This window comes from Mercenaria mercenaria, chromosome 11 (assembly GCF_021730395.1).
Source record: "Mercenaria mercenaria strain notata chromosome 11, MADL_Memer_1, whole genome shotgun sequence".
In the NCBI taxonomy this organism is placed as follows: Eukaryota; Metazoa; Mollusca; class Bivalvia; order Venerida; family Veneridae; genus Mercenaria; species Mercenaria mercenaria.
The window spans coordinates 67,533,948-67,547,939 of NC_069371.1; the positions used below are offsets into that span (position 1 = coordinate 67,533,948).

The following is a 13,992-nucleotide window of genomic DNA, read 5'->3' on the forward strand; positions in this document are numbered from 1 at the left end:
TTCCCAAAATTGTTCTAAAACTACAGAATGTCATGTCCCTAAATTTTGCATAGACCTACAGGCATATATTTACAACATATATAATGAGAAATGGCACCAAAAATATAAAATATGACTTTAAGAGCATTTAATGGTTTCTGTTGATAAACTTTCTCGAAGTCGGGAGTTTTTAAGGTATATTTTTGGAAATAGCTCGAACAATATTTGCTTGTTAAGGTCCAAATTTTCAGCAAAGCTCTGTCATAATGTATTCTTTAATGTATGTTAAAAGAACTTGGTAACTAAAACTATTTATTTAGATATTTACAAAAATCAGAATAATTCACGGCCAAAACCGAGGTTTACCACACCCTGATCACAAAGTTTCAAAACACTACCTAACCTGACATACTGTGCTGTTGGAACACCAATATTGCCTGCAGACTCAGGTCCTGTGATTGGACTCTTTTTTTTTCTGGTACTCAATGTGACGAATCTCATGAAACTTAGTACTTTGATTTCAAATCTGATCACTCAATGGAAATTTTCTTGTCGCAATATACAACAGTGAAATCCATGCAAAATGCTGCCCAACAAATATTAAGTACTTTGCAGTATACTTATTTGACACAGTAGATACTTGACCAGTTTTTCTACTATGCAGCCACACAATTTGGCAGTAGTTTTGTGGATAAGGTCTCAACTGTCAATCTCAAAAGTTCCCGCTTGAATCCTGTATATGAGTAACATGACCATATCTCACCACAAGAGGCCAAGTAGAAAATGATGTAACTAGAGCTATCACTGGAATGATTAATACCCCTACATAACCCTTTTTTCAGACAAAAAAAAAAAAACATTTCATGCGTGTAGTTCAAATTAGAATAACTGAAGACTTTAAAGAAAAATATGAGGTGAGGAGAGGGAGGGTAACCAAAACAACCTTGACTTCGACAAAATGATCACATTTGATTATAATAAGTAAAGAAAAATAATGGGGTATTTTTTTTGCAATGGACCAACCAACGTCATGGGCATAACTCGTATCATATCTACTTCAAACTTGGTTTACAAGGGTATAATAAACGTTAGGTTTAATCTAAATCATGCCGATCAACCAAAAATAAACCATATACATGTATATAGTATAAGATAAAGAAAATAATTGACATACCTTTGCAATGAAGCTGGCAATATATGACAATATGATCTGCATAAAGGATGGAAGTTTGTACACATAATAGAGAAGTTTAATAGCAGAATCGACCATATCATCGTCCCTGTAAATATATATAAGGTACAAAACTATAAGGCATGCAGAAAGATTTTTGTGCTTTTACTGGGTCTTAAGTTGGACTGACACAATACAGGTCATATGGTGACTTAACAGCTTCAACAGTGGGGGAAGACCTCGGGTGCCCTTCTGGGTATACTCAACTGTACCTATTGTAGTAAACCTTTCAAACACAATCCAGTCTGTGTGCCGACAATCGTTTAACCACATGAATTACCAGAGGTGGAGGACGAATGATGTTAGACACAATGACCTTACCTTGAAGCGAGCCATCTAGAACATGCACTCTGCACATCATCTCGATGTGGTGAATATTTATGTCAAGTTCCTTTGAAATTCTTCCAGGGGGTCAAGAGTTACACAGCGAACACGAAACACACTCATATGACCTTTGACCCCTAAGTGTGACCTTGAATCGAGCCATCCAGAACGTGCACTATCCCGATGTAGTGAATTTTTGTGTCAAGTTTCTTTGAAATCCATCAAGGGGTTTAAGAGTTACAGAGCTGACACGAAATTGCTAACAGACCGACGGACACTAGAGGTATAACATAATACATCCCTTTGGGTGTATAAAAATTATATCTGCTGGCCTCAATTAAAGCCCCTTGATAGGGTATTCGAAACTTGGACAATTTGTTATGACACTGGTAACCAAGGCAGGACTTTCTTTCTGTATATTACAATAAAGGGAAGAACAATACCATATCAAATAGATTAAAATTAAGTTTTTCAATATGATTGTGTGTTAATGCCATGGATACTTTTTTTACTTTTAGGCATTTTGTTGTAGTGGTTTTTGGTCTGGACTGAGTTGGATTTCAAAAACAATAAAACCCATTACATGTACAGACTTGCAATTATACAATTCCTTGTTAAAAAGGTCATTTGTTCTTCACTGCTTACTCAAGAGAAGTTGCCACATACTTGTGGGGAACAGATAATTCTTATTAGGAAATATAGAACGCATGCTTATTATATGCCATACTATAAACATAGTAAAAAGCTACTGAAAAAGTCGAACAAAAGCTATATGAGCAAACAAAGTCCCATAACTCTGCAGATTTTTTCCCCGAAAGAACATTACAGGCACCATGCATAACTAGGGTTGGTACTGATCACTTGTGTGAAGTTTTATTGTTTCATTAAATTGTGTGCAAGGGTTCGGGATATTAGGCGCACACAAGATTGCATATGCAGACTGACTGTATGTATATAGTATATTAACAAAAAACAAAGTCCCATAACTGTGTAGATTTTTTCCCGAAAGAACCTAACAAGCACCATACACAACTAGGGTTACTACTGATCATTTGTCTTAAGTTTCATTAAATCATGTGCATTGGTTCAGGAGATTAGGCACGCACAATATTGCATATGCAGACTCTATGTATATATTAGTATAGTAACAAAAAAGTCCCATAACTCTTCTGAAAGAACCTAACATGCACCTTGCACAACTACTGTTGTTACTGATCACTTGTGTGAAGTTTCATTAAATTGTGTCGAGGGGATGAGGAGAGTTGGTGCACACAAGATTGTGTCTATGGACAGACGGACAGAAAGCTCAACAGACTGATGGACAGACAACTTGAAACCAGTATACCCCCCTTAGAACTTTGTTGTTTGGGGGGGGGGGGGGGGTACAAAGATCTTAAAAGCAGAAGGATTTTATTGTCTCTGCTTTTCTATTAACTAAAAAAAGAGTTTGCAAATATTCCAAATAATTGTGAAACTGTCTTACAACTTCTATCATCAGTTAGAATCAGGTTATCACTCAAAATCAAATGGAAGATTACATATATACAGAAACAAGAGAGCCGTGACACCCTTGAGAGCCATGACGCCCTTGAGAGCCGTGACACCCTTGAGAGCCGTGATGCCCTTGATAGCCGCAACGCCCTTGAGAGCCGTGACGTCCTTGAGAGTCGTGACGCCCTTGAGAGCCATGACACCCTTGAGAGCCGTGACACCCTTGAGAGTCGTGACGCCCTTGAGAGCCATGACACCCTTGAGAGCCGTGATGCCCTTAAGACACTCAGCTGACACTGACCTTTTTACTTTAGATATATGTCATGACACATAGTATCACTAAAAGCAATAATTCTGTTTAGTGTGAAAGACATTTATCAACAAGCAAATTCGATGAATTGGTATCCCCCGCCGAAAGGGTTTGTGGTGAGGAATGGCAAAAAAATATATCCGGCAAAAGGTTAAGGATGTTAATAAGAAGCAAATAATTTCATTAGTCAAAATCAATTTAACAGAAAACAAATGTTTAATTAAAGAGTACATAATAAATGTATGATACTTTGATCCTGACTAAAGAATTTATTTTGAATGGGATATGCTTACTGTAATAAGTTTAGCTTTTAAAATTAAATGCAGTTAATTGACATATGAGCTTGAAGTTTAACTGGAACAAAGTATTGTCTTTGAGTGCTTTGGCACCAGGTGTTGTTGTTTAACATGTACATTTGAACATAAAACAAGAGGGCCAAGATGGCCCTAGGTCACTCACCTGAGAAACACACCATAACAGTGTTGTAAACATGTCTGACCTAGTGATTTCATGGAAATAAATATTCTTACCAATTATCATTAAAATTGGAGCAAAAATCTTGAGTATAAATAAATATTTTCTTTGATTCGACCTGTGACCTAATTTTTGACCCCAGAGCACGAGACCCATATTCTAACTTGATCTAGATTTCATCATTCTGACCAAATTTCATGAAGATCAATTGAAAAATACAGCCTCTATCGCATACACAAGGTTTCTCTTTGATTTGACCTAGTGACCTACTTTTTGATCCAAGATGATCCATTTTCAAACTCGGCCTACATTTCATTAAGGTTATCATTTTGGACTTTATTTCAGGAAGATCAATTGAAAAATACAGCCTCTATCGCATATACAAGCTTTTCCTTTGATTTGACCTAGTGACCTACTTTTTGAAAATGACCCACTTTCAAATTCGGCCTAGATTTCATCAAGGTAATCATTCTGACCAAATTTCATAAAGATCAGTTGAAAAAAACAGTCTCTATCGCATACACAAGGTTTTTCTTTGATTTGACCTAGTGACCTAGTTTTTGATCCCAGATGACCCATTTTCAAACTCGGCCTAGATTTCATCAAGGTAATCATTCTGACCAAAATTCATGAAGATTAACTGAAAAATACAGCCTCTATCGCATACACAAGGTTTTTCTTTGATTTGACCTAGTGACCTAGTTTTTGACCCCAGATGACCCACTTTCAAACTCGGCCTAGATTTCATCAAGGTAATCATTCTGACCAATTTTCATGAAGATCAGTTGAAAAATACAGCCTCTATCGCATACACAAGCTAAATGTTGACAGACAGATGCCGGACATTGAGCGATCAGAAAAACTCACCTGAGCATTGCTCAGGTGAGCTAAAAACAGATGTCCTTATGAGAAGTTGAGAACACTGGTAAGATATCTTGAACATGACTGAGGGCAAGGCTTGTGCAGTCACAACTTAACATGTTGAAGGTTTGAACATCTAAAAAAAAAAAAAAAAAGGAATGGAAATATATATGTATATATATTTATTTTTTAAGGGTGTGGGGGTGCGGGGGAATGGGAGAGGAAACAAAATTTCACATGTTGATTATAAATATTGATGGAAAATTAAAAATGAAAAACTAGAAATGTGTCCATGGGACACAGATGCCCCCACGACATGACATTAAACTCCGGACACGAAACCCCAGGTGCACAACTGCACATGCTGACCAACATTCCTGTAAACTTTGGTGACTCTAGGTCAAATACTTTCAGAGCTACGCACGACACAACATTAAAATGACCAATTTTTAACTAAGTCAGGGGCTATAACTCCTACAAGACTGAATGAATCCGGACGCGAAACCCCTGGTGCACAACTGCACATGCTGACCAACATTCCTGTAAACTTTGGTGACTCTAGGTCAAATACTTTTGGAGCTATGCACGACACAACATTAAAATGACCAATTTTTTATTAAGTCAGGGGCCATAACTCCTACATGACTGGATGAATCCAGACGCGAAACCCCAGGTGCACAACTACACATGCTGACCAACATTCCTGTAAAGTTTTGTGACTCTAAGTCATATACTTTTGGAGCTAGGCGCGACACAACACTAAAATGACCAATTTTTACCAAGTCAGGGGCCATAAGTTCTACATGACCGAATGAATCCAGACGCGAAACACCAGGTGCACAACTACACATGCTGACCAACATTCCTGTAAAGTTTTGTGACTCTACGTCAAATACTTTTCGAGCTAGGCGCGACACAACATTCTTGGAAGGACGGACGGACAAGGGCAAATCTATATGCCCCCCCCCCCCCCCAAAGTGGGGGCATAACAAGAGGGTCATGATGACCCTGGATCGCTCACCAGAGTAATATGAGCTACATGTTTCTACAGTGTTCGAAATTCACGGTAGTCCGACAGCCCGTGGCTACCAAATTTCAGCTCGGGCTACCGATTTTCCACAGGTACAAGCCCGACTGGGCTACCGAATTTTCCTCATTTGTTTAAAAAAAAAACATGCTAATTAAACGAGTACTGCATCGTGATTTTCCAGACTGAGAAACGCTTATGGAATTATTGGTTTTTGCACTCTTACGTGTTGACAATCAAACACAGTGTCAAAGACGTAACCGCAGCTCTAATTGGCTGAATACAATCACCTCTAGCGTAACGGATAATTTGATTAGCTTTCACACTTCTCGCGAAAATCTCACAAGTACCTGCAGTAGGTGGAGCTTAAATTATGCTATCAGCGTGTGTGTAATGTGTATTCAGCACTCGATATCACATCTTACAAATTGTCAACAGTCTGAGTTGCAGTAATTGGCGAGTGCGGATCCTAAATAATCGGGCGTAACAGTTTAGATTTCGTTTTGGCAAGGAGTGTCATGTCCGATGCTTTTGGACTCTGACGATGCTGATCTGGACTGGAGTATTTCGAGTTAAATTTTTTTTTAAAAACATGGCAAACATGTACTGTATGTCTTTTTTATTACTTCAAACATGCATAGAGATGTCTGTGAAACAAAATGTTATATGGTGCAAAAATTATGTATTTTAAGGTGTTAAAGTTCGGGCTAGTGAAATTGGTGTCGGGCTTGGAAAATTTTTAATCTGGTAGCCCGAACGGGCTATTGGATTCAAATCTGAATTTCGTACACTGTTTCTAATGTCAAACTGATGATTTTTAGAATTTTTTTCGAAGATTTTCTGATGTACAATCAAGTAACCCCTGGGGCGGGGCCAATTTTACCCCGGGGGTCATGATTTGAACAAAGTTTGTAGAAGTCTACTAGGAAATGTTACATATCAAATATCTAAGATCTAGGCCTTCTGGTTTATTTTTAGCAAATTTATGAAGATTTCCCTATGTACAATCAAGTAACCCCTGGGGGTGGGACAATTTGACCCTGGGGGGGGGGGGGGGGGGGTCAAGATTTTGAACCAATTTTGTAGAGGTCCACTAGGCAATGCTACATGTCAAATATCTAAGCTCTATGCATTCTTGTTTATTTTTAGAATATTTTGAAGATTTTCCGATGTACAATCAAGTAACCCCTGGGGCGGGCCAATTTTACCCCAGGGGTCATGATTTGAACCAAGTTTGTAGAAGTCTACTAGGAAATGTTACATATCAAATATCTAAGATCTAGGCCTTCTGGTTTATTTTAGCAAATTTATGAAGATTTCCCTATGTACAATCAAGTAACCCCTGGGGCTGGGTCAATTTGACCCTGGGGGGTGAAGATTTGAACCAATTTTGTAGAGGTCCACTAGGCAATGCTACATGTCAAATATCTAAGCTCTATGCATTCTTGTTTATTTTTAGAATATTTTGAAGATTTTCCGACGACAATCAAGTAACCCCTGGGGCGGGGCCAATTTTACCCCAGGTGTCATGATTTGAACAAAGTTTGTAGAAGTCTACTAGGAAATGTTACATATCAAATATCTAAGATCTAGGCCTTCTGGTTTATTTATAGCAAATTTATGAAGATTTCCCTATGTACAATCAAGTAACCCTGGGGCTGGCTCAATTTGACCCTGGGGGGTCAAGATTTGAACCAATTTTGTAGAGGTCCACTAGGCAATGCTACATGTCAAATATCTAAGCTCTAGGCCTTCTGGTTTATTTTTAGAAAATTTTGAAGATTTTTCTATGTACAATCAAGTAACCCCATGGGGTGGGGTCAAGATTTGAATAAATATTGTAGAAGTCTACTAGGCAATGCTACATGTCAAATATCTAAGATCTAGGCCTTCTAGTTTATTTTTAGAAATTTTTTGAAGACTTTCCTATGTAAAATCAAGTGACCCCTGGAGCGGGGTCAGTTTTGACCCAGGGGTCATGATTTGAACAAATTTTGTAGAGGTCCATTAGGCAATGCTACATGTGAAATATCTAAGCTCTAGGCCTTCCGGTTTATTTTAAGAAAATTTTTAATGATTTTCCTGAGTAAAATCAAGTGACCCCTGGGGCGGGGTCAATTTTGACCCCAGGGGTCATGATTTGAACAAATTTTGTAGAGGTCCACTAGGCAATGCTACATGTGAAATATCTAAGCTCTAGGCCTTCTGGTTTATTTTTAGAAAATTTTGAAGACTTTTCTATGTACAATGAAGTAACCCCATGGGGCGGGGTCAATTTGACCCTGGGGGTCATGATTTGAACAAATTTTGTAGAAGTCTATTAGACAATGCTACATGTCAAATATCTAAGCTCTAGGCCTTCTGGTTTATTTTTAGAAAATTTTTGAAGATTTTCCTATGTAAAATCAAGTGACCCCTGGGGTCATGATTTGAACAAATTTTGTAGAGGTCTACTAGGTAATGCTACATGTGAAATATCTAAGCTCTAGGCCTTCTGGTTTATTTTTAGAAAATTTTTGAAGATTTTCCTATGTAAAATCAAGTGACCCATGGGGCGGGATCAATTTTGACCCCGGTGTCACCCCGGGTGACCAAGGCAAGTAGGCGACCAGGTGTGGGTGCGCAACTTCACATGTTTATAATAAATGGTCACAGAAAAGAATGAAAGAAATTTAATGAAATTCTGCCAAATGGCAAGTTTGTTATGTACAAATATGTGGATTTTTAGACAATTAAAGGGCAATAACTCTGCAGTTACAAAAGAAATCCATACGAAATTGTGTGTGCACAACCACATTATAGTGCTCTAAATTCTGTTAAAGTTTCATAGTTCAAGGTCAAAAATATCAAAAGTTATGATGCAGAAATTGCCATATTTATAGTAGCCTATATAGTTAACACTAGAAACTTCTAAGGGCCATAACTCTGGTGTTACTTGGGCAATCTGACTGAAACTTGACGGGCCACAAGAACTCATAGTGGTGAACAAGTATATGAAGTTTTAGATAAATATTCCCAACCATTTCCTAGATATGGCTCTGGACGGACGGACGGACAACGCCAAAACTATATCCCTCCGACTTTCGTCAGGGGATAATAAGCCAAATGAAACCACTTGAACAAACATGAGAAAGATTCAAACAAGGATGCTAAAGACCAAGTTTGGTGAGGAACCGTCAAGCGCTTTAGGACGGGAATTTTTTCTCTATTTTAAGCTCTGGTGGCCCCCTTCAGACTTGGGGACAGGTTTATACAAGGATGCTACAGACCAAATTTGGTGAAAATGCATCAAGTGGTCCACGAGGAAAGATTTTATAAAGATTTTTCCATTTTCCGCTCTTGGTATTACCACTTATTATTCGAAGGGGTGTTCAATGAAAATTTACAGACTGAATAGCGAACAGTGCAGACCATGAACAGTCTGCACAGAAGTGCAGGCTGATCTTGGTCTGCACTGGTCGCAAAGGCAAATTCACTTGCTGCTAGCAGGCCAAAGTTTAACTGAGCTCAAAATATACTGTTAAATGCACTTTATGTCTGTAAAAGAACATTTTATCTAATAAGGCTATTTACATACACATGCAAATTAAGGTTAAATAGAAGAGGTAGAACAGTAAATGAACTTAACAAATAATGTATACTAACATAAAATCCAGAAAATGTTGTCCACCATCACCAAAACACGCCTTTATGAACAGTACACCAAACATTTCTTCAACATTTGGAACTTCAAATGGCACTAACTGTTTGGAAAAAAACAAATGTATTCATTATTTTAACATGCTCACAACATTGTAAATTGATATTATTTTCACTTGGGAAATTATTACATTTTACTCCGACTTTATCACAGACTCGCTGTTTAATATCTCAAACTTTACATTAAAATCAAAGTATTAAATCCATGCAACGAGATCTTTTAGTTCGTAGTATCCTCTAGGGCATGTGTGGTTAAAAAACAGAATTTGATTTCTAGAATAGTGTGATATTTATTTCTAACGTCATTAGATTGATATTCATTGTAAAAATGCTTCCATTTACCCTAGTGGAAACTGGCAGGTACTGAAAAATGCAGCTCTCCAATTGGTCAGTTAGAAATGCTGATGTCATATACAACTAGAACTGTCACAGGAGTGACTCATACCCCCACCATACAGTCTTGTCACAGAAGAATGGCAACCATAAGAAATGTTAAAAATACTTAGAATAATATAAAAATGTCAAAAAAACGCTTAATACCTAAAAAGAATTTTACTCGTCTTTGGAGTACTTCATCCTGGGCTTCCACATATAAGTAATACTAGTATAATTATTATACTAGTATGGTAATACTAGTAAATATAAAAAATCTCTAGAGATACACTAAAAGTGAATACAAAAAAGTGTCTTACCAACCCATGTTACCACAAAAAAATGTATTTACTTTTTGCATAGGACTTATTATAATAAAAAAGTTAGAAAAATACCTAAAATATTGAAAATCTAAAAATAGGATTTCTAAAAATAGACTAATTCCTGGAATTTTAGGGGAAGAAACTTAGTACAAAAGTTTAAAAAAAGGTTACTTCCCTTTGGCTCTAAGCCAATCAGAATGAGATAGAGTGAAAATACATCAAAATTAACCTTAAATTCTAAGTAAAAGGGGACATAATTCAAGAAAAATTGGTGTCAGAGTTATGCACCTTGTGTCACATGATGTGGGTGATGAGGTGGAACATCTATTTTAAGTTTGTATCAAATCCATTCAGTAGTAACTGAGATATAGTGAAAATACATCAAAATTAACCTGAAATTCTAAGTAAAAGGGGGCATAATTCATGAAAAATTGGTGTCAGAGTTATGCACATTGTGTCACATGATGTGGGTGATGAGGTGGAACATCTATTTTAAGTTTGAATCAAATCCATTTTATAACAAGAGTTTTGTTTGTTTGTTTGATTTGGGTAAAACGCCGTTTTTCAACAGTATTTTAGTCATATAACGGCGGGCAGTTAACCTAACCAGTGTTCCTTGATTCTGTACCTGTTCTCCGCAAGTAACTGCCAACTTCCCAACATGTATCAGAGGTGGAGGACTAATGATTTCAGACACAATGTCGTTTATCAAATAGTCACTAATATAACTGAGATATAGTGAAAATACATCAAAATCAACCTTAAATTTAAAGTAAAAGGGGACATAATTCATAAACAAGAGGGCCAAGATGGCCCTAGGTCGCTCACCTAAGAAACACACCATAACAGTGTAAAACATGTTTGACCTAGTGATTTCATGGAAACAAATATTCTGACCAATTTTCATTAAGATTAGACCAAAAAAATGGTCTCTTGCGATAAAACAAGCATTTTCTTAGATATGACCTAGTTTTTGACCCTAGATGACCCATGTTCAAACTCGGCCTAGATTTCATCAAGGCAATCATTCTGACCAAAATTCATGAAGATCAATTGAAAAATACAGCCTCTATCACATACGCAAGTTTTTTCTTTGATTTGACCAAGTGACCTAATTTTTGACCTCAGATGACCCATATTCAAATTCGACCTAGATTTCATTAAGGCAATCATCCTGACCAAATTTCATAAAAATCAATTGAAAAAAACAGTCTCTATCGCATACACAAGATTTTTCTTTTCCTTGACCTAGTGACCTAGTTTTTGACCCAGAAAACCCCATATTCAAATCGATTAGATTTCATCAAGGTAATCACTCTGACCAAATTTCATGAAGTCAGTTAAAAAATTTACAGCGTCTATCGCATACACAATGTTTTCTTCGATTTGACCTAGTGACCTAGTTTTTGACCCCAGATGACCCATTTTCGAACTCGGCCTAGATTTCATCAAGGTAATCATTCTGACCAAAATTCATGAAGATCAATTGAAAAATACCGCCTCTATCGCATACACAAGGTTTTTCTTTGATTTGACCTAGTGACCTAGTTTTTGAACCCAGATGACCCATTTTCGAACTCGGCCTAGATTTCATCAAGGCAATCATTCTGACCAGTATTCATGAAGATCAATTGAAAAATACAGCCTATATCGCATACACAAGGTTTTTCTTTGATTTGACCTAGTGACCTAATTTTTGACCCGAGATGACCCATTTTCGAATTCAGCCTAGATTTCATCAAGGTTATCATTCTGACCAATATTCATGAAGAATACCGTATTTTCCCGAATTAACGCCCCCACCCATTTTGGAGGGAAAAAAATCAACAAGAACGGGAAAAAACCACCTACCTCTTTTTTATAAGTCCACATAATAAGTAATTTACAGTAAAAAGTCCAATGTATTAAAATTAACACACTTTTAAACAATCCATGTACCGTAAGTCCAAACATTTGTACTAAGTACGGTATGTAACAGAAAATTAAACGGTAATACATTTTTGTTTTGTTTTTCACCACTCGCGCACACGCTTTCCTGCCGACTTTAAACAAACTTGCAGCAATGTGTTTAGATATACCATTTTTCTTCGGCAGTTTTAAGGTTAACTTCCGCCATCTTGAATTTAGAGTGACCTTCATTTGAAGTGTGAAAATATAGTGACAAAGCTTTCAAATGCAGCTGTTCCAGAATAAAAAAAACACCCTCAGTTTGCAAGACCTGAACAAAAAGTAGCTGTATAAAAAGTAAAACTAAAATTTGGAAAAACAAAGAAGATATTTTACCTGTATTTTTCCAAATTTTTGGTTAGATTTATAAATCCTTTCAAAATACTTTATCAAAAATTCATGAATGGAAAAAAGTTAGTTAAAAGTTTCAATTAGTGCATAGGAGAATTGTCTTACTGAATAGAACTAAACTTATTACAAAATCTGTTTTTTAAATTGACCCCCTCTGTATTAAAACAAAACTAAATCGTACATATTGCTATTTCCAGCATACATAAAAGTAGTGCAATGTGCGGACAATGATTTTGTACGTATGGTGTCCCAAACTGCCTAAAATTGTAAGACAAGTCTCAGACTTAATGTGAGCAAGATTTGGAAACGATCCAAATTCTTTTCAATGATTGTGCAAGTATAAAAAGGGTTTTAATTTATTATAGTGGAATTTATTTACTTACGCGCTGCTTATCTCACGGAAAATTTGTGGAAAGGGAAATTTTTCGGCACTCCTGCGGTAACTATCCCGAAATTACTTAACGAAAACTTTCTCACTCATACGCGATTGTATATTTAAAAATTATAAAAACAATCGAAATATTTGCTTTATCACGATATATGCAAAAAATTTTCTAGACAATCTTGGAACATTAGGCCCGTTTTCCGCATACTGGCCCGGGGAAAAGTTCGATGTTTTATAGTGATTCCTTATTAGATGTTTCATGCGTCGTAAACTAACAATTTTGATTCTATCGATTTTTTAAACAATATGGAATAATGCAGCATGTTTTTAAAAAACCACGTGAAAATAAATCGCAGAAAAAATGTACAGCCAAATATGTTAGGAGGTAATACAATTTGTATACGTTGTAGATAACTACGAAACTTTTTTACAAATGCAATCAGTTGAACTTCTCACGCAAAAAACCTGATGATTAAAATCAGCAATATCTCAAAAGTAACTTTTCTGCATTTTGGTTCTTCGTTAAACAATAATATTTTTTCACACTTTCATGATTTAAACTGATAATAAATGTGCATTGAAATTCCGGCATAGAAATGGACATTGACTTTACATTACTGCGGTGTTGACGCGGAAACAGCGGTCCAGTACTAAGGGCTGTCTACGAAACCCAAGGATAACGAGTTTCTTTATCTGAAAAAATTTCGAACATTGGGGTCAGTGTTCGTATACACCTGGAAATGATAGACTTGTATTTGCCGAGTGCCACTTGTTTTCATCGTCGTTAATATAAAAATAGACTAGTAAATATCGTACACATGCATAAACTCATAAACACTTCTTTAATGTATGTTCTCTGAAAAAGAACAAATAACTGGGTCAACTGAGACACCTACTTTAAAGTAAATTCAGTTTATTCACCACGAGGTTCAAAATGCACGGGAGTCTCGTGATAATACATGCCTTTAATTGTCACATGGGTTTAAGTGTAAACAAATAGTTAAAATTTTCTTCGTTTTATTTCTCACGGAAAAGATCGGACGTTTTTTTATATTGGGAATAATTATAGAACATCTATGCATTTAAAGTTGAAAGTTGATTGTTTTCTACAGGGGCGTAAAACTGAAACAAGTAAGCACTTTTACTTTTTCAGCAATGTTCCTTAGGTGAACTTTGACATTGTTTACGAAGAGAAATCAGTTTTGTGTCATTTTGAAA

General features: G+C 36.4%; 1 protein-coding gene across 1 annotated transcript in view; it reads right to left on the reverse strand.

Annotated features, from left to right (window-relative positions):
• Positions 1 to 13,992, reverse strand: part of LOC128546812 (vitamin D3 hydroxylase-associated protein-like) — a 53,181-nt gene that overhangs the window by 3,498 nt on the left and 35,691 nt on the right. The window contains exons 11-12 of the mRNA XM_053518166.1: positions 9,343 to 9,440; positions 1,154 to 1,259 (exon numbers count right to left, since the gene is read on the reverse strand). Coding sequence (XP_053374141.1) covers positions 1,154 to 1,259; positions 9,343 to 9,440 — 204 coding nt within the window. The remainder of the gene's footprint in view (positions 1 to 1,153; positions 1,260 to 9,342; positions 9,441 to 13,992) is intronic.